General features: G+C 54.6%; 6 protein-coding genes across 6 annotated transcripts; 4 read left to right on the top strand and 2 right to left on the bottom strand.

Moving 5' to 3' along the window:
- Window positions 1-391: 391 nt before the first annotated feature.
- C8A04DRAFT_30496 (major facilitator superfamily domain-containing protein) lies at window positions 392-2377 on the top strand (the record flags this gene model as incomplete). The annotated part of the gene is made up of 6 exons (XM_062781399.1): window positions 392-523; window positions 611-673; window positions 752-1585; window positions 1652-1811; window positions 1872-2299; window positions 2351-2377. 6 exons carry the CDS (start codon window positions 392-394, stop codon window positions 2375-2377), a joined length of 1644 nt encoding a protein of 547 aa, XP_062635314.1.
- A 1913-nt stretch (window positions 2378-4290) lies between these two features.
- Window positions 4291-5408, top strand: C8A04DRAFT_38718 (fatty acid hydroxylase superfamily-domain-containing protein; the record flags this gene model as incomplete). Its single annotated transcript, XM_062784326.1, has 3 exons — window positions 4291-4861; window positions 4927-4993; window positions 5051-5408. 3 exons carry the CDS (start codon window positions 4291-4293, stop codon window positions 5406-5408), a joined length of 996 nt encoding a protein of 331 aa, XP_062635313.1.
- A 2254-nt stretch (window positions 5409-7662) lies between these two features.
- Window positions 7663-9251, top strand: C8A04DRAFT_13671 (galactose mutarotase-like domain-containing protein; the record flags this gene model as incomplete). Its single annotated transcript, XM_062777806.1, has 5 exons — window positions 7663-7788; window positions 7860-7959; window positions 8021-8347; window positions 8440-8953; window positions 9161-9251. 5 exons carry the CDS (start codon window positions 7663-7665, stop codon window positions 9249-9251), a joined length of 1158 nt encoding a protein of 385 aa, XP_062635312.1.
- A 2330-nt stretch (window positions 9252-11581) lies between these two features.
- On the bottom strand, window positions 11582-16668 carry C8A04DRAFT_38716 (biotin synthase; the record flags this gene model as incomplete). Its single annotated transcript, XM_062784325.1, has 7 exons — window positions 11582-12488; window positions 12551-13151; window positions 13238-13606; window positions 14847-14850; window positions 15344-16282; window positions 16357-16406; window positions 16482-16668. The coding sequence occupies 7 exons, from the start codon at window positions 16666-16668 to the stop codon at window positions 11582-11584; spliced, it is 3057 nt and encodes a 1018-aa protein (XP_062635311.1).
- A 451-nt stretch (window positions 16669-17119) lies between these two features.
- C8A04DRAFT_30490 (uncharacterized protein) lies at window positions 17120-17779 on the bottom strand (the record flags this gene model as incomplete). Its single annotated transcript, XM_062781398.1, has 2 exons — window positions 17120-17662; window positions 17738-17779. 2 exons carry the CDS (start codon window positions 17777-17779, stop codon window positions 17120-17122), a joined length of 585 nt encoding a protein of 194 aa, XP_062635310.1.
- Window positions 17780-18148: 369 nt separating this feature from the next.
- On the top strand, window positions 18149-19037 carry C8A04DRAFT_38714 (Manganese/iron superoxide dismutase; the record flags this gene model as incomplete). Its single annotated transcript, XM_062784324.1, has 3 exons — window positions 18149-18281; window positions 18407-18672; window positions 18735-19037. The coding sequence occupies 3 exons, from the start codon at window positions 18149-18151 to the stop codon at window positions 19035-19037; spliced, it is 702 nt and encodes a 233-aa protein (XP_062635309.1).
- Window positions 19038-19341: the final 304 nt, after the last annotated feature.

Below are 19341 nucleotides of genomic sequence, written 5' to 3'. Positions count from 1 at the left end.
CCGATCCGCTGACACCGGACGCCGGCCTTGAGGACTTGGACCGCTGAACGGAGCCGGGAGAATCAGAAGAGTGCACTCCGGCCCTCCGCATTGGCGGGCTTGGCGGGGTTACCGGCCCCGGGATGGGGCAGCGCCGGGATCGACCAGAAATGCCCGATTCTCATCTTCTTTGTGTTGCTATTGGTCAGCGCCGATGCCAGTGCCGTTTGTCATGCAGGGGATTGCTACGCTAAATCGCGGAGAGTGCGGCCCGCGCTTGTCTCCCACACCAGAATGCCCACCCATGGCACCCAATAAAGGTGGTTCCTTCCCAAAGCAAGCAACTAAACCCAGAAATTTGTGCTAAGGCAGAATTGAGAATCGACAAGCTCGCACGCAGCTCCCACACAAAATGGGTGACGACACGCCGAACAACTTGAAGCTCGAGGAGAAGGAGGCGGGTACCGAGTCATCAGAGCTGGGCCTGGAACCGGAGACCCAAGCCCAACCTGCGCCGCCTCCTCGGAGTATTTCTGGCTGGAAGGTATGTACATACAGACGCGGAGAGATATCGTACTTAGGTAAGCTGCAAGTTCTTGGAAGATCAAGGTGCTGACAATCGGTCTCAAAGTGGGGATTTGCTTACTGCTCCCTCTTGTCCGTCACGTTCCTCTTTTCCCTCGACAACACCATTGTAAGTCAGGAGTCTCAGGGCCGTCAGGTTTCCCTCTCCGCCCCGGATTCACGACCGCTAAAACGACAAAAATTCTAGGTCGCCGCCATCCAGCCCTCCATTCTCGAAAGTCTCGGCAGCGTCAACCTCCTCGCATGGATCGGCGTCGGTTTCCCCCTCGGCAGCACGTGCGTCCTTGCCTTCTCCAAGGCCTACGGCGTCTTCAACATCAAATGGCTCTTCATCTTCCATGTTCTTCTTTTTGAGGTCGGCAGTGTCATTTGCGGTGCCGCGCCCAACATGCCCGCCATGATCTTTGGGCGCGTTATCGCCGGTGTCGGAGGATGCGGCATGTACTCGGGATCTCTCACGTATCTCGCTGCCATGACGAGCATGGCTGAGAGGCCCCTCTACACTGCTGGCGTTGCTGTTGCCTGGGGACTGGGAAGCGTACTTGGCCCCGTGGTCGGCGCAGGATTCGCCGAGAGCGGCGGCACGTGGAGATGGGGCTTCTACATCAATATCCTCATCGGTGCCGTTTTCGCCCCCTCGTACATCTTCCTGCTGCCAGGTCTCACGCTCCAGAACACAGCCAAGACGATCGGGGAGAAGCTCAAGATGGTGGACTTTGTCAGCATCATCATTTTTGCCGGTGGCGCCGCTTGCTTCAACATGGCTATCACCTTCTCGGGATCCGTCTTTGCTTGGTCTTCGGGCTCGGCTATCGCTCTCTGGGTTATGGTCGGGGTGCTTCTAATCGCCCAGATCGTGACAGCTCTCTGGCATCCCGGTGTATCATCCGACCACCGCCTCATTCCGGTGCACTTCTTCAAGCGGCCCGTCATTCTCAATCTCGGCTTACAGATGGCGCTGGTCTCGGGTACCATGATGGGTTTCGTCTACTACATTCCGCTCTTCTTTGCTTTTACTAGGGTATGTGTCCCCAAGCGTCCAAGGTGCCACATGGGAGCATGCTGCTAACCTGTGGTTATTTCGTAGGGCGACGCCCCGATCCAAGCCGGCGTTCGACTGCTGCCGTTTGTAGCTCTTTTGGTATTTGGGGCGATTACAAGCGGCTCGATCATGCCCAAGAACGGCTTGTACATGCCGTGGTACGTTGCAGGCGCGGCTTTGGTCACCATTGGCTGCGGGTTGATGTGTAAGTCGCCTTGAATCCCTTGATTACCTTGTCCCCACTAACACCACCGCCCGCGAACAGACACGGTAGAGACCAACACTCCTCCGGCTAACGTCTATGGCTACACGATCCTCGCCGGTCTCGGCGTCGGTTTCTACGTTATGGCCGGCGTCGGCGTAAACCAGGCCCTGGTTGAGCCGCACGACATTCCCAATGCTGTCGGCTGGCAGGCTGTCACCCAAGTCATTGGCGCCATCGGTTATCTTTCCGTGGCTGGAAACATCTTCTACAACACGGCCGTCAGCAACATCCGACCGCTTCTGCCTGCCGACACCGATATTAGCTTCATTGCCGACCTAATTGCTGGCACAAGTGGCGAAGCGTTCAAGAGCCTCTCCCCCGAGGTGACCAAGCTTGTTATTGATGCCCTTACCAAGAGCATGCGCAACGTCTGGATTTGGTTCCTCTCTGGTGGCGCGTTGAGCTTCGTCCTCAGCCTGTTCCTCAAGGTAGGCTTGTCTCTCCTAGGCGATACCTGCATGGTTGCTAACCTGATCCAGCGCGAACGATTGACTATCCCCGGTTAAACTACCCAATGATGACGAAACGGTGTGTCTCTTAGTAACAGACGAGAGTGGTCCATAGGTGCGGAGACAAAATTGTCGAGTGAGATAGACGAGGGTTGCCCGCTAGAGATGATTAATTAGTCTAACAAACAAGCCTTGTGGGTGCCAACGATGTACGCTTCGGGGAGCCGCTGGAAGACTGGGAACATGGGCCAGCGGCCACGGAGGTGCATGGAAAGCCGGAGGGGGCGTACCAGGTGCGATTTGCATATGCGGCCTTGGCTCCGCCGAACATGCTGGTGGATTCCGAAGAGGGGAAAATCAGGGGCATAATCAACTGGGAGTTTGGGGGAAGGGGGGGGCAAGTCGCCCAGGATATTTTGTTAATATAGTTGATTTCCATAACAATTCGCCTCGCCGGAACCATCACATCTGTTCTTAACTTTCAATCACGGCCTCAAGGCATAATATATAGTAACTTACACCATTTAGAACCACAACTAATATACGGCCATAAGCAGTAGGCAACTCGGGATCCCTTCCGCGCTCCCCTCGATAAACTCCTCACGGTCAGTTGTTAAGATGGCCGTCTCGCCGTTCCTGTCGGAGAAGCAGGGTGCCTTGCGTGTCTCGAGGCCACATGCCGCAGCTAAAAAGTCGGGCCTTCCCCTCACAATCGACCAAGCCTAGATGTCTCGCAGATATGGTGCTGTTATCCTCGACAACCCCACCGGCAGCCTACGCTACCGTAGCAAGCGACAACGAAAGGCGGACGAGGACGATGGGCTGCTCTTAGAGACCGACATTGACGATAGACGGGTGGTGTACCCGAAAGTACAAGGCGAGTGGTTTCTTTCATAGCAGTCGATGAAGCTGTTGCTAATTATCGTCTTGAAGCATCTAACGTTATTGATTCGAGCCTATTGACCATAAGCTTGGATTTATCGATACGTATAAGAAATGGAACTTCTTGTTATCCGGTCATACTTTTACTATTATATGAGTGCTTAATGTAGTCGCCGTATTTCGTCTTTTCACGGTTATTTTAACTAATTCTCTTTCTTTTATGTTTTCAGGTTTTACCATATTCCCAATTCTTCTCTCTTCTTTTTCCAATTACATGACATTACATCATTCAATGTCCTTTCCCCCATGTAAAATGAGAAACAGGCGAAATGTTAGGTCAGTAGGGTCATTTGGTGTTTGTTAACATCTCAATTGTCCCTTAATGGAACCTTGTGAGACAAATGTAAGCGAACGGATATTCACGGTCAGTGGTGCGCTGGCTGCGCAGTTTCCGAGACGACAAACGGCTTCATACTACCAAGGGTGCTGAAAATTGAAATATACAGCGTTACATAATCCGTGGCATGGTTGCTCGGCAGGTTTGTTGACATCGTGATAGGAATATTTCTGTTGTCATGAAGTTAATTCTACACGAGTTCGTGGCCGGCATGGTGAAAGGCGAAAGGCCGAATGTTTGCATCGCATCCGGGATATCTCCGAGCTGACGCTCGTTGTGGAATTTCGGTCAAACGAGAAAGGGGCGTTAAACTTATTTTCAGGGGTTCAGGGACGTTGAGTGGCGGCGTCCCTGGAGGCCAAGACTTGATGGGTCCCGCGAAAGCCGAAGTGGCACGACACGGAAACGGTCGGATCCGCTCAGGAAAGAGCGAATCACAGCCCATTGTTGTCTCCCGATTGCAATTTCAAGTTGCTCAGAGTGGAGCCCGGCCCGCTGACCGAGGGTGGAGTTGGATTTTTTTGCTGGTCTGCCCTCCCAGGGGTCCGTCGCGCGCTGTTTTGCGCGCCGAAAATGCTGGTTGTGAAATTGTTCTTGACCGGGAACTCATCAACCTCAAACCGTCTCACTCACGCGCTCCATTCCGGGCACAACAATTGCATGAGTGTTCATCCATCATCCGCCACCAGCCATGGACGTCGCTCTTGAAATCCTCGACCCGCTGGTCTTTGACAAGGCCTACGCCTACCTGGTACCCGCGCCAACAGCAGCAGCGCATTTCAATGGCTCCTCAGCAGCGACGACACACGACGCGCTCGCCTACACAACAGACTTCGCCGGTGCCGCTGGCTCTGCCTGGGCGCGCGACAACATTGTGCGCCAATGTATCTCCATCCTCATCGTCACCCAGATCGGCGCCTCGGGCCTGTACTGGGTGTTTAGCGCCCTATCGTACTACCTCATCTTTGACCGCCGTCTCGAATACCACCCGCGCTTCCTGAAGAACCAGATCCGCCAAGAGATGGTGTCGTCGATGAGCGCTGTGCCCTTCATCAATATCCTCACGTTACCGTGGTTCCTCGCTGAGGTGCGCGGCAAGAGCTTGCTCTACACGAATGTCGAAGACTACGGCTGGTCGTGGATGCTGGTGTCGACCGTGCTTTTCATGATCTGGAATGATTTCTTGATCTACTGGATTCACCGGCTCGAACACCACCCCAGTGTTTACAAGTATATCCACAAGCCGCACCACAAATGGATCGGTACGTTTTTTGTCATCTGATATCAGTCACCGGTTCAACGAACCTTTTGCTCACCATTCCGGCAGTTCCGACGCCCTGGGCCGCGCTCGCCTTCCACCCTCTCGACGGCTACGTCCAGTCGCTCCCTTACCAGTAAGTTTGCTTCTTGATTTATTCCGTATTAGCTCATCATCACTAACGTACCTCTAGCATGTTTGTCTTCATCTGCCCGGTACAAAAGTACCTCTACTTCATCCTCTTCGGGCTGGTGCAGATCTGGACCATCCTAATCCACGACGGCGACATGATCTCGGGCCACTGGCTCGAGAAGTTCGTCAACAGCCCCGCTCACCACACCCTGCATCACATGTACTTCACCGTCAACTACGGCCAGTACTTCACTTGGGCCGACAGCTACTTCAACTCCCATCGTGCCCCACAACCCGAACTTGATCCGCTGCACGAGGCACTGCGCGTCATGCGCGAGAAGGGCCTGGTCGATGAGAAGGGTGAGCCGATCCCCCAGGCGAAGAAGGGGACGGGGAAGAAGGGTGGAAAGGACGAGTAAAGGGGTGGGTTTTGGAAGAAAGCAACAAAAGTGGTGGTGGTGTGGTTTTAATGCTTGTTTGGGGGAAGGATACCACTGCGAGGGACTTCCGAAACGAGAGCGACGAGACGAGCGAGACGATAAAAGATGCGTCACGGGAATAAAAGGTTCAAAATTTGCAGCGACGAGGAAGACACCAGGGCGGCCGAACTGTTTAGAAAGAAAGATGGGCGCTCGAAGGTGTGTTGGCATGGGTTTTCATCACGCGGGTAACGAGCACCGATTGCGGAGTGGGATCGGGGGGACAGGCCAGGAGGGGGCGTTGGACATATGCATGCCTTGCGAAGTGAGGCCGGGTTTTTTGTCTTTTTTCATCCTTCCTCTTTCATCCTTCTTCTCCTTCTCCTTTGCTTCCTTATTTCAATTTCGGGCCACCCTTTTCGAGTTTGAGCGTCATCTGTTTACTGCGCCGGCTCCTTTTTAATTCATAGACCTTTAATTTGATGACGCCGTTACGACCAGCTTTGCTTCGAGCGGGGGAGGGGGCTTGCTTTGATGTCGAGTTGTCAGCACTGTTGTCCTGCGGTCAAGACGTTATGGAGGAAGTGAGCTGCAGAGAGGAGGCACACAGTTATGAACAACCATCATGCCAAGATGTCCGCGGCCCAGGAGAACCAGGGCTGCTATTTTAAACAAGCTATTTCTTCATGGCTCCAAATCACAGGAAATCAAACAACGGCGGGCGAGCTAAGCAACGTTGAGAAACCCGGAACACCGATTAGCGAAGCTTAACGGCAACGATCGTCATTCCCCCACGATTCTTGCTCGGGCTTCTCCAACTCAACACCGACATCTTGGCATCTAGGCTGGATTGGTGATATTTTTTCCAAAGCTCCGTGAAACGAAGGACGAAAACAGGGCTCGACATATCGCCATCGCGCATTTCCTTGCGATTTAAAACACCAAACGATGTCCCCAATTCTTTGCTTCCAAAAAACCTTCGGACCTGGACCATCCGCGCCAATGCGACCCGGGAGCAGGGGACGCTGCCTTCCTAGCCAATGGAAACCTCCGCACTTCTTCCTTTCCGTCTACCTGGTCGTCGCGCGCAACACAAGCACGCTGGCCACGAGGTGACCAAGAACAGAACTCAGGACAGCACGCAATGCGCTGCCTGCCTGCGCTGCACTGTAAACCTGCAGTGGTTGTCCAATGTAGCAATACATATTCCTGCGATGGCTGACTGAGCATTTCGTGGTTTTTCGCGTCCCACCAGGACACACAGAAACAGCCGACGCAACCGAGCATTCCGCTGGTCGCTTTCAGCAAGCTTTCCGGAATCCGGATCCTCGTGAATTGAGCCCTCAGTAGGGTAACTGGCTCGGAGTACACTATGTACCCCAGGCTCCGTCGGGTACAAGCCGAGAGGGTTCTTGATAAACGGCAATCGGGGGATGTTCGTTTCCAGAATACCATTCCCCTTAGGGTGGTAACCCAAGAACCCCAATGCTGACCATCTTCCCACCAATTCCCCCTCTTCCCCTCCTCCACACACTCAGCCTGATCTCCAACGCAATAAACGGAACCGGCCCCAGACTTGCGGATCGGCCGCAGCCCGCCCCCCCTCTCTTGGAACGAACACCTGGATCTCGCCACCCCTTAACCTCATCTATCTGCAAGGCGTGAGAAGTCCCTTTGTAATATCCTGCATTCCCCGGACTGTCGAAAAGAAACATAACCCTTGTTTTGGGGCAAAAGGAATACGAATATTGATTACATGCAATCTGGGGTTGTATCCGGGGTGGTCTCGGCATAAGGAATTCCCACAAGTCCATTACAAACCTCCACACACACTCTCATACACGTCAGACCAGGGCAGCATCTTACCATCAATCCGCCCGCATCTCATCCGCGCAGCGAGGGCAAGGCACACGCGAAACGTTGTATAGTGGCAAGGTGGTCAGCGTTGCAGGCCAAGGTTCATCATCTATCCGCCCGGCCCGGCTCAAACCTAGACCGGGTTCATACCCCAGATCGGCTCGTCAATTCAACCTTGACAGGGGGGGTGCGGAGCAAGAAGGAGTTGAACTTTGTCTGTCAGCCATGGCGGAGGATAAAAGCCAGGGTAAGCCCATTCCGGGCGACGGAGGAGGTGAGCTTTTCAGGATTTCTTTGCGCCCTTGCCGGTTTTCGAGGTTGTCTCTGTAGCATTGGCCGTCGTCGTCTCCCTGCCCTCTTCTTTGGTTTTTGAAAAAAGCAGGATCGGAAGGACAACATGAAGTTCTCACTCCCTCTTTTAGCTGCCGTCGCCGAGGCCGCTGTGATCGGCGGACGGGCGGATATCCCACCCCCTGGGGACGATGGTCGGTACACGATCTCTTCGGATGGGATCAAGGCTCAGGTATGTTGCTGGGAGGGTTGGGTGAGAGGGGACCCTGAAAAGGATATTGGATTGCTGACCGGCTCTGGTAGTTCATCCCCTATGGTGCTTCCTTGACCAACCTGTTTGTCAAGGACAAGAACGGGGATGACATTGATGTAGTTTTGGGTTATGACGATGCCGCGTACTACCGTGAGTCGAGTTCTGTCCCGGTTTACTGCGTAGATTTGGGCAACGACTGACGCTCCCTCAGCCGTGGACCCCGGACACCCGGTGTACAACTCCATCCCGGGCCGGTACGCCAACCGGATCGGCAACGGCACGTACACGCTCAACGGCGAGACGATCCACACGGAACAGAACGACGGCAACAACACCCTTCACAGCGGCACCAACAACTGGTCCTACCGCGTGTGGGAGGTAACCGACCTGCAGGACGACGCCATCACGTTTGCTATTCTTGACAAGTCCAACTCGTCTCTGGGTTTCTTTGGCGACGTCCAGGCATCTGTGACCTATTCGGTTAAGGGGTCGAAGTGGAACATCAAGTTCACGGCGGAATCGCTGGATCAGGATACCCGTACGTTTTCCCCCCTCCTCTCTGTCCGTCCAATTTTCCTTCAAGGAGTGGGATGTCCAGTGTGGACGTGATGTGCTAATATGCCCATGCAGCGCTGCTTCTCACGCACCACACCTACTTCAACCTCGACGCCTTCCGCAACCCCGACCAGCCGCTCATCTGGGACCACAAGCTCTCCCTGCCCTATTCCCAGCGCTACCTCGAGGCCGACCAGAACGCGCTCCCAACGGGCCAGATCCTGACCGCCGAGCCCAACTCCATCAACGACTTCGCTTCCTCGCCTGACCTCACGCTCGGCCATGCGCGTGACCTACCCGGATTCGAGGGCAACTGCGGGGCTGACGGCGCGTGCGAGGGGTATAACGGCTACTTCCTGATTGAGGACGCGCCCGAGGATGCGGTGGTGGCGACCCTGGCGAGCGAGTTTTCTGGTGTCAAAGCGGAGTTGCGGACTGATCAGCCGGGCATCGTGCTCTACTCGTGCAACTGGATGGATGGCACGGCTGACCTGAAGAGCACGCAGGGCATTGAGGGGGTCAATGAGAAGGTGGTCAGGAGCAGCTGTGTGGCCATTGAGGCGCAGGACTACCCCGATGGGATTAACCAGTGAGTTTTGTTGATTCCTTCTTCCAATCTCCATTTGTCCCTCCGCATTTCGCGATCACGCGTTGTTCCTTCCCAGATTCGGGTCATTCCTGTTTTGAAATTCGCGATTCCGTCATCGCTTCCTATTTTTTACATCATTTTGACCTTGTTTGGGTGGACATGCTTGATGATGACGATGCACGATGACTGACTCACGGACAACAACAGCCCCGAATGGGAACGCCTTGACGCACAGATCTATGGCCCCGGGCGGACCTACAACTGGGAGACCTCGTGGACTTTCAGCCTGCTTGAGTAAGGTAATCAAGTAATGTCCGGGTACACCGTACTTGCCTGTTGTGTGGCATTGGTCCGTCCAGACATGGAAAGGAGGACCTAAGAAAGACGTTGGAAGTGCTGGGGGACGGAAAATAGATAAGGTACCTAGTTACTCCGATGAACATACCTACCTCGCCATTCCAAGTTGGTTGTCCCCGCCACAAACAAATCCGGGCTTTCCCGGTTGTGATGAAAATACCGCAGCTGCGTGACTCGCACCCACCCCTTATTGTGTAAACATTGCATAACAAGGCCAGGAAGGCATCAACGGAACAACCTTCAATGAACAACTACGCTGTTCACGGGCCCCCTGGATTCACCTATAAATACATGTCCTCGCCCTCCCCTGCCCTCAATTCCTCTTTTCCAACTTTCCAGATAAACACATCTCATCAACCATTAATCAAACATCACTCAATCATCAGTCGCCCGTTGATCACACCTTGATCACACCTTGATCAACCATCGACAACCTTCTTTGATCGCCTGATCAGTTCCCTTTTCAACAGTTCTCTCTCAATTTTCCCGGTCTCAGCCGTTCTCTTTTCCGACTTCCGACCATACTTGCCACCATGGACTCCGCGGAATACAATGAGACCCTCGACAAAATCATCGAGGATGCGCGCAGCAGCTTCCACCAAGTAAGCAAACCAGCGATCTTCTTGTCCTTCGCCCGCCCGGTGGCCCAGATGAAGAGGCTAATGCCGCCCGCAGGACCTGATCAAGAGGTTGTTGCTTCGCGAGTACAGTGGCGCGTTTCACCACAACAGGGAGGAACTGTTGAAATGGCTGGAAGTGGGTATGTATAGTCATTGTTGTCCTCAATAATTGTACCGCTGATGCTGACTCCTTTGGCCTTTTTGCTTTAGCTCTGGACCAGGTTGAGCACTTCTGCTGGGGACCCCACGACGAGGAGATTGAGGAAAGCCCGGGCTTCCCAAACGGCACCGGGTATTATCCTTCTCCAAAACCTGCGGCGGAGGATGGCAAGACCGCAGAGCTGATCTGCGACCTCCAGGAGAAGGTGGCCCAGCTGACTGTGGAGCTGGAGGGGTACCGGGCTGCCGTGCCGGACGGGAAGGAAGACGGGGTGGAATCGGCTGCGGAGGAGGAACGGAAGCAACGGTCGCCTAGTGAGGACGACGGCTGGGACTCGGTAAACCCGGAGACTGGGCGGGACGCGGAGCCTGGATCAACCGTCCCGGGCAAGTAGCCGCTTCCCTGGGCTGGGTTAGGAGGCAGGAAACTACGGGGAAAGGGTAGAGGAGTGGAGCGGTCGTGATTTTAGTGATACCCCAATGCGAATATTTCCGTTATTACTCCTGATGTTGACTTGAACGATGAAGAACAACTTCGAATGCTCAGAAAATATGAGGTACGATGAGTATAAGAACAAGTGAATGTATGGAACTTGATGCGACGTACGATACATACAACAGAAGCCGTGAAAATAAAATTATTGCTTGCACGATAACAACCCGAATCATCATGGCCGTTGGGGGCGATGATGATCGGTGATCGCCTTCAGTAATTGGGTTTGATGGCTTGGGGTTTCGTTTGTGAAGTGAACACCACCCTGATCATGTCTTACCTCCTAGCCAATCTTGTTCCTCCCCCCCCTTTTTCTTTGCTTTTCTTGGGGCTGGTTGGTCGACTTCTCATATGTTGTCCATGATGTTTGGTGGCTTGTGGAGTTTGAAGTGGAATAACAGCATATCGAGTACCTAGGGAGAAAGATCAGGTTTGCGCGGAGAAAAGCTCCCATGTTGAACTTGGACCTGACTTAGTGCGTGGAAGTGGAAGTGGAGGACAAACTTGCTCATTCGGGGGATATGGTCCGGATTTTTGAAAAGGGACGTACATGTACGGAGTAGAACATCATGATGCGTGCGGATGTGGAACGTTGGAAGGGAAGTGAGGTAATAATATGTATGTACACGAAAAAACATCCCGATCAGAGTATATAGGTCAGAAGGACACATCTGCGGACGGGGATCATCCACCGTAGACTAGAATAGCCAAGAAAAAGTAAAAATGATGTAATAGAGAAAACATGGTAACCATAGAAACTCCTGTTCTTTCGTGACAAAAAGATTTCTAAACAAACTCGATAGCCTTCATATAATACGCCATGCAAATAGTCCCTGTCGCCCGCGCGCACGCTGTCTTGAGTAACCTACTCGCTCATGCTCCGTACAGCAAATAATTCGGACACACTAGATTTACCCGTCCGTCCCACTTTACCTGGTTTGCCATTACATCCACCTAAAGCCCTTCTCTCATAATTCCATCTCCAAACACTTCCCGCGTCTATTTCGGCGCGACGTGTTTTACAGGGTGCAACATCATGTTAGGCAAGTACAACTTCCCCTCCATCTCACGAATGATCCATGGCCGCTCCATGTCCTTGTCCAGCTTACGGCCGTACCAGTCGTTGAACACATGACGCGACCATGTCGACTCCCACCAGAAAGACAGACCCTTGCCACGCGGGTGGTCCGAGTTGTCCGGGCCGAGACCTGATGAGCTGGCCCGCGGGCCGCCACGCCACCACCCGCGACGGTTCTCGACGTCGTCCTTGTCGCGGTGGAAGACTGGGTGCTGCGGGAAGGAAAGCTTGAGGCCGTGCCATAGCGCAAAGCTGGGAAGCGTAGCTTCCGAGGGGAGCCGAATGCCGTGCTCGAGTTGGGCTTGGTGAATGGCCAGGTACAGGTTGCGCGAGCCACGCTGGATGGCGGGCGGGCAGTAAAAGCGCGGGGTGTGTACGCCGGTTTGGAGGCCCCAGATCCATTCGCGGAAGATCCACTTGTTGGGGATGTTGGCGTCCATGCAGAAGGAGGTGAGCAGCGCGTCGGCGTCTTCGCCCACGCCCCATTCGAAGTGGTCGTCGCGCGGGTCGGTAACGGGAGGTTCCGGGCCGATGGGCAGGATCTCGCGCACGCGCACGGGGCCCCAGGCGTGCGAGCCGCCGTTGTTGGATTGGTTGACGGCCAGGAAGAACTCGCCGTAGTCGCCGGTCTCGGCGATCATGTGCCAGAAGCTGGACCGCTCGAGCGACTGCTTGCGGGGCTCGTTGCGGGCCGTGGCGGAGAGTCGATCGAGGAACTTGCCGGCGTCGCCGAGGAAGCGCATATCGAGCTCGAGTTGCCAGAAGTGGTCGAACTCGGGGTAATGGAGAGCGAGTAGCTGCATGGGCTGGAACACCTGCCACATAGTCCTACAGGGAAGGTAAGTTAGACACGGACGGAAACAAGGCCTGGGATGGGGACAAGGACGTACCTGTGTTCCTCAATCATGGGGTACCAGCTCTCCAGCAGACGGACGTCCCACAGCAAAGCAATGGACTGCAACTCAGGGGGGACGCCGGCGTCTTCAAGACCCTTCTTGTACGCCTCTTCCGAGGCAAAGATGTTGTTGTCGTACCCCTCGTAATCCTTCATATCGACAAGCAGGATGACTTGGTACTCGCCACCAGACTTAAGCGCGGTCTCGGTGATGAGCGAGCGGAGATAGTACATGTCTTCCGGCATGTATTTAAACCCGCGCCAAGCACGCACAACAATAGCCGTGCGCCGTGACGCCTCGAATTCATGCCAGTGACGGATCTGGGGAATCTTGGAAACGTGACGGAAGCCGAAACGCGGGGCCGCGACGCGGGTGTCTTCAAAGCGGGTGGCCGCAGCAGGGAAACGGTCGCGATTGCGTTGGAAGCAGTCGTTCTGCAACTGGCCCCAATCGACGCTCTTCCAGTCCACTTTTTGCCGGTTGTAGGTCTCCTTCTCTTCGCCGAAGCCGTATGGGCCATATCGTTCGTCAACGGTCATGACGGTCAGGTCAAGACCGGTTTCCTCGTAGTTTCCGGCCCAAGGCATGGGGTAGGCTGTGTTAGGTACCGGGTTAGCTTCCTGTCGCGTATCAAGACCAACAAACAATCGCCAGGTGGGGGGGTAGAGGTAATATGCATACGGCCATCGAGCTCGCTTTCATGGAGGTCGTCATCCCGGCTTTGACCGAGTAAATGGCCACGGGGGCCATGACAGGCGATGCGCTCTGCCATCGGCGGCAGCACGTTGTGTGTGGGGATCCGTTTCGGCCCATTGTAGTTCTCCTCTGATGTCGAAGACCCAGGCCCTAGGTCAGGCCAGTGTTGTGACAGGTCGTTGCTGAACTGCAGCCACACGACCCAGACGATGCAGACGGCGACGGCAATCAAGAGCGTCTGTCGGGTGAACAGCCGCCTTGACTTGCCGCCTCCCAGCCCGAGGCAATTCATGGTCGGAATTGGCAGACACCAACCGAGCAAAAACGGAAGTTGTGTCGGGATTCGTTGTGTATCTACGTCGGGTCCGCCGCCTTGGTTGTCGTGACAGGGGAATTAACGATGGCCGGAGATATCGTGATTACAGACCCCCTCGAGAGAGTGGCATTAGACAGAGTTCGGTAATAAAAGCGCAAATACGACAGATCGGATCCAGGAAAAGAACGAGTGACGCTGGAACCGAAATCGCAGGAAGAAATAACACGGGTACGAAGAGAAAACGATGGTGGTTTGCAACCGCGCTGGTTGAGGAAGGATGAATGAAGAAAAGATCAAAAACCCAGATTTGACAGGATTGGCGGTGCGGAAGCACGGCAACGTCGCGGTCGGTAAGTCTCCTGACAGCAACTGGAACCACCGCCCTCGACTCGGCGAAACAGAAACGCTGGAGACGAACGCTATTGCATGAAGGACGCACCGCCGCACACCCGAGTCTCGTTCGAGTTCTTGGCGCGGGCTCAAACATTGGTGGGATTTGACGGGCCCCACCATTTCCCGGGTTGAGGCGTTCAATGGTTACCACCCCTCCCAGAGCAATCTTGAAAGTTGCTTCGTATCTTTTTTCGCCCAGCCGGGACAAGTCTTGTGATTAAAAGGTGATGAGATGCGTGAATGCCGCCATTTTTCTTATCTGGTGGCGGTAAAAACAAGCCGCCGTCGTCTAGGTACACGCTACATCCAATTATATTCGAGTTCCGTCATAGTCGTCCCCAAATTCTTCATGTTGAAAATGAAACGATCCGATTCAGCAATCTTCCCAAAAAACGCAGCTTCCATCCAGGAGGAACCCTTTCGCGGCAGGTCCGAGTGAGCATATCTTGGCACTTCGCCCCTGGACCCTGCAGTGCCACAGGGGCTCACACTGGGGGCTTGCCGCTTCTCGGCCGTTGATTGCTTGGCCTCTGCGAACCTGCCGGGGAGACCCCGCTTGGCATGGCGATTTCAGGGGCAAATCCTCACAGGATCATCTCAACTCGAAGGGCTGCTAGGAAAGGGTTCCACTCAGATTCCAAACAAGCAGCTGGCGGTGCTTCCGTGATGCGGGATCGGGACAGAACCTGCCGGGTTCGGTATTCTCGGCGGTGAAGGCGCTATCAGATCCGAGTTCTTTTTGCCTTGGGACGTGTGCGGCACGGGAACCGATAACGTTATGGAGTTCTGCCAGGGTCGCGACTTCACTACCGTTGGAAGCCAAGCGATGTCGAAGTCTGGTATCAACTGAAAGGTGATTAAGCTTAATTGCCTCGTTCATTCTACCAATCTACACTACGTTACCGTGGGCCTTCATTTTTAGGTTGTTCTCCATTCCCTTTTCTCATTCGTCTACTGTGTAATTCTTGCTTCATTTTCTGGTTTCCTAATGGTGTAGTTACTCAAACGGCTCAACTAAAGTATTCTTCGAAAAGATCGTCAAAGGCCACACGGAGTATCTCTCCCGAAATCTTGGGTCGGGCCGGTCCTTGCGGAAGCGATCATCTATTGGCGCGGATGGGAATCAATTGGACGTGTGGCATCGCTTAGATATCAGGTAAAACAAGACCTTTCTTGGCCAGCAGCGATCACACCGCGCATCTGGTCAGGAAGTGTGTAAAGTCTGCCAGGGTGGACATAATTCACGAAAGGGGAAGGTGTTTGGTTCTTTCCACTGACGTTGTATTGTGTCCGACTACGAGAGCATGACCAAACCACGCTTTTGATGTACTGCCAAAACTACCACCAGCCAAAGACCGAACAACACGGTTTGCCCCCTAAACCACAGCCTCCATCACCGGTGCAGCAGCAACATCCCCGGCGGACGCAACCGCCGACTTGCGGAAGCTCCGCATGGGTTCCAACCCCCAGCGTCCAAACATTGCCGCATCCTCATCCCACCCGTTGCAGTCAGTCGTCAACATTTTCTCGCCCGTGAAGATCGCATTCGCCCCGGCCATGAAACACATTGCCTGTTGTTCCTCCGCCATCGTCTTGCGCCCAGCCGCAATCCGGATGATGGTTCCAGGCATGAGAATGCGGGCCGCCGCGATGGTGCGTAGCATGCTGGTGAACTCAATGGGCGTGCGGTCACCCAGCGGTGTGCCCTTGATAGGAACCAGCGCGTTGACGGGAAAGCTCTCCGGGTGACTCGGCAGAGTGGAGACGGTGTACAGCAGACCGATACGGTCCTCCGATGTCTCACCAAGACCTAAGATACCGCCGGAGCAGACGTTGATGCCAGCGTCGCGGACGTGGCCCAGCGTCTTCAAACGCTCGTCGTAGGTACGCGTGGAGATGATGCTCGGGTAGAACTCGCGGCTAGTGTCGACGTTGTGGTTGTACGCGGTCAGACCAGCCTCCTTGAGCTCCTTGGCTTGCTCGGCATCGATCATGCCGAGGGTCACGCAAGACTCCATACCTAGCGCCCGCACGCCGGATACCATCTCCTTGATGTTTCGCAAGCTGTTCTTGCGGCCCCGCATGTCGCGCCAGGCGGCGCCCATGCAGAAACGGGTGCTGCCATTTTCCTTGGCGACGCGGGCCGCTTCGAGGACAGACTCTACGGTTTCGACACGCTTTGCTTCAAGGCCGGTCCCCTTTTGGTATCGAGTGGACTGAGCGCAGTATGAGCAGTCTTCGGTACAACCACCTGTCTTGATATTCATCAGGGTGCAGAGCTGGACCTCGGCAGGGTTGTGGAACCGGCGGTGGATGTTGGCCTATCAGGCCAAAGGTATTAGCTACAGGACGACATCGCGGCGACGATAGCGAGTGCTGGGGTGCCTCAGCTCACAGCTTGGTACGTCAATTCCATCAATGGCTGATAGAAAATAGCTGAGATCTCTTCTCGCGTCCAGTCGTGCCGCAGCTCCGTTGCCGCGGCGGCGGTCTGGAGGAATTGCCTTGCTCGGCGTTGACGCTCGACATCGCGCTCGGAAAGGGGGGCTTGGCTCGGTGGTAGTGTGGTCGCGGGATTTGTCGCGGGTGTGATCGGTTGAGCCGCGGCCGCTGTTGCCATGCGGGCCGGGAAGTTACCGATGCGGGCCGCGGAGGTCAGCCGTGTACGCGTAGCCGCGTGTAGGGCCGGTCGGAGGGAAGCTCTCATTGCGGGCGTCGGGGTCGGCGTGAGCGTTCTGGTGAAATTTAGAGAGTAATCGCCTTACCGGGCTGAGATGAACAAGAGAGCTAACCGATGCTCGGCCGGTTACCCGGGCGCGCAATTTGTTGAGACACGGGCTATGAAGAGGGGCATCCCGCGTTGAGCTGCAGCCCCAGGTGGGGTCGCTTGCTGTGGGAGTCGATCGTGGCCGCGGGGTGAGTCAATGCGAGATTGAAAGATGCAGTTTCTTCATCAACCCCACCGACCCGATGGTAGCCATATCTCCGGACATTCCTCAGTCTCGGGCGTCCGTGTTGCCCGAAATGTCCGTCGTCGCCGTTGCCAATCTCCAGACTGGAATGTGGCGGTTGGCGTACATGTTAAAAGCTAGCCCCACAGGAAGCTCATTTAGCTCCCGTGGAATTGAGTGGGCGACCCAAGGCAAGCTCTCGAGGGTTTAATGTTTCTTGACGCCCTCCATCCATTCTTTACCGGCCTTTGCACCGTCATGTGCTTTGCGGAAGAGTTTCCTCTCCCATTCGTCCAGCCCTCTAAGAAATTCTTCGCCGGCACCACCAATCCCGAGATTACTCCCCTCTTCACCTTTCCCTTTGTGCCCAACACCACCGACTTTACGGGCGTGCAAAGCCACCTCAGCCGCCCGAGCCACAAAAGTTTTGCGTAGAACAGCCGCCAATTCTTGCTCCTCAGAAAGCTCCATCATATGTGTTGCGAGCCCGTAGAAATGTGCGCTCTGGTCTCGGAGGGGTACTGCGCGTGGGTCGGCTTTAAGTGCCTGGACGACATCGTTCCCGAGGGCGGCTGGCAGGTCAAAAGTCACAAACGACTTCCCCTCGATGTCTCCAGTGTTGGCAATGGCAAGCATTTCGGCGAGCCATAGAGGGAGGCTGACTTTGGTGCCGGCTTTCAGTGGTTGGGTGGGGGTATTGTCGAGATAACCAAGGTCGGGTATGTCGACCTGAAATGTGCATGGGATTTTCTGTGCGAAAGAATGGTCAGTCGTGCGTGCGTTCAATCATGTCGCGTGCTTGGTGACAGAGAGTTGAGGCCGTACTTCTGCATCTGTAAGAATGGAATCTATGTCGTAATAAGACATCTTGAGCCGCAAAACATTAAAAAGGTCAAGCAAAGCAAAGACAGTGAAATGGTCCTGGACCAACAACTTCGTATCGCGACATGCTCCAAACGCGAGGGGCTGCGCGTGTGGCTAGTACCTCGAAGGTAACCAACAAGCCACGGCTTGGCACCAATTAGCCACAGCTTGGCAATGGTGGGGAAACCAGGATCATGACGAAATGGTGAGCCGAAGCTTCGCCCGAGCTTCAATCGGATCGCCGAACCTGTTTTATTCCGATACATGCGATTTAAAAACTGCTGTCTCTTCAAGAACAGGTACTCGTCCAGGAAATTCTAGGTTTTGCAACATCCAATTGACCCCCATCCAGTTAGAATACCCAACGCCATCATGTCTTCGACTCTCTTCCGCACTAGTCCCGCACTGCGGGGTGCCCTCCGAGCTTCCGGAGCTCCCAAGGTTGCCGGTGCCATGGCCGGCATTGGCTTCGTTCGGGGAAAGGCTACACTTCCAGACCTTCCGTGTTAGTCAACCGGCATATCTCAGCTAGCTCGCAAGTCGTAGCCACCATGACGGCATGCATTGGTCTCACAATGCGAGTTAGACTCAAGTCATTCCCGTGGATGAGCTAACCGCTGGTCCTTGCAGATGACTACGGGGCCCTTGAGCCGCATATCTCGGGCAAAATCATGGAGTTGCACCACTCCAAGCACCACCAGACCTACGTCAACGGTCTCAACAGCGCGGTACAAACTATTAAGGAGGCCGAGAGCAAAGGGGACTTCACCAAGGCAGCGACCGTTGCGCCCCTCCTTAACTTCCATGGCGGCGGACACATCAACCACACCCTTTTCTGGGAGAACCTGGCCCCAGCCAGCCGCGAGGGTGGTGGTGATCCCTCTGGTGCTCTGCAGGTATGCTGGCTCCCTACTGAAGCCACCAACACCACGTTTCACTAACGTGCATGTCTTTCCAGAAAGCCATCGTCGCGGACTTTGGTTCCGTCGACAGCTTCCGCAAGCAGATGGACGCCGCTCTCGCCGGTATCCAGGGTAGCGGCTGGGCTTGGCTCGTCAAAGACAAGACTGCCGGCAATCTCAACATCGTTACGCGTGCGAACCAGGATCCGGTCTCTGGCCCCTACGTCCCGCTGCTGGGCATCGATGCTTGGGAACACGCATACTACCTCCAATACCAGAACCGAAAGGCCGAATACTTCGAGGCTATCTGGAACGTTATCAACTGGAAGACGGTTGAGAGCCGGTTCGAGAAACCTTGAATAAACAAAACGTCCAAGAGGGAAGGCCATTTGTACACCACTTTAGCGTGAATATATCTGGTAGTAACAGGTATCCACCATCTTTAAACTCACCATATGTCGATGTGGAATCTTTGCACTGTTCTTCATCACGTTGTCATTCCCAGCGGAATAATTATGGAATCCATCATGGATAAATCGTCCGATGGGGGGAAGCGGTAGTTAAAAGGGCAAAAAGAACTGGTCGATAACTTTTCAACAGTGGTTCAATCCAACCCTCATATGCAAGGCGTCTCCCTGAATAGTTCTATCCCCGTTAAGTGAC

The sequence above is a fragment of the Dichotomopilus funicola genome (genome assembly GCF_033296635.1).
Source record: "Dichotomopilus funicola strain CBS 141.50 unplaced genomic scaffold C8A04scaffold_51, whole genome shotgun sequence".
Lineage (NCBI taxonomy): Eukaryota > Fungi > Ascomycota > Sordariomycetes > Sordariales > Chaetomiaceae > Dichotomopilus > Dichotomopilus funicola.
This window is presented reverse-complemented; position numbering and strand designations above follow the sequence as displayed.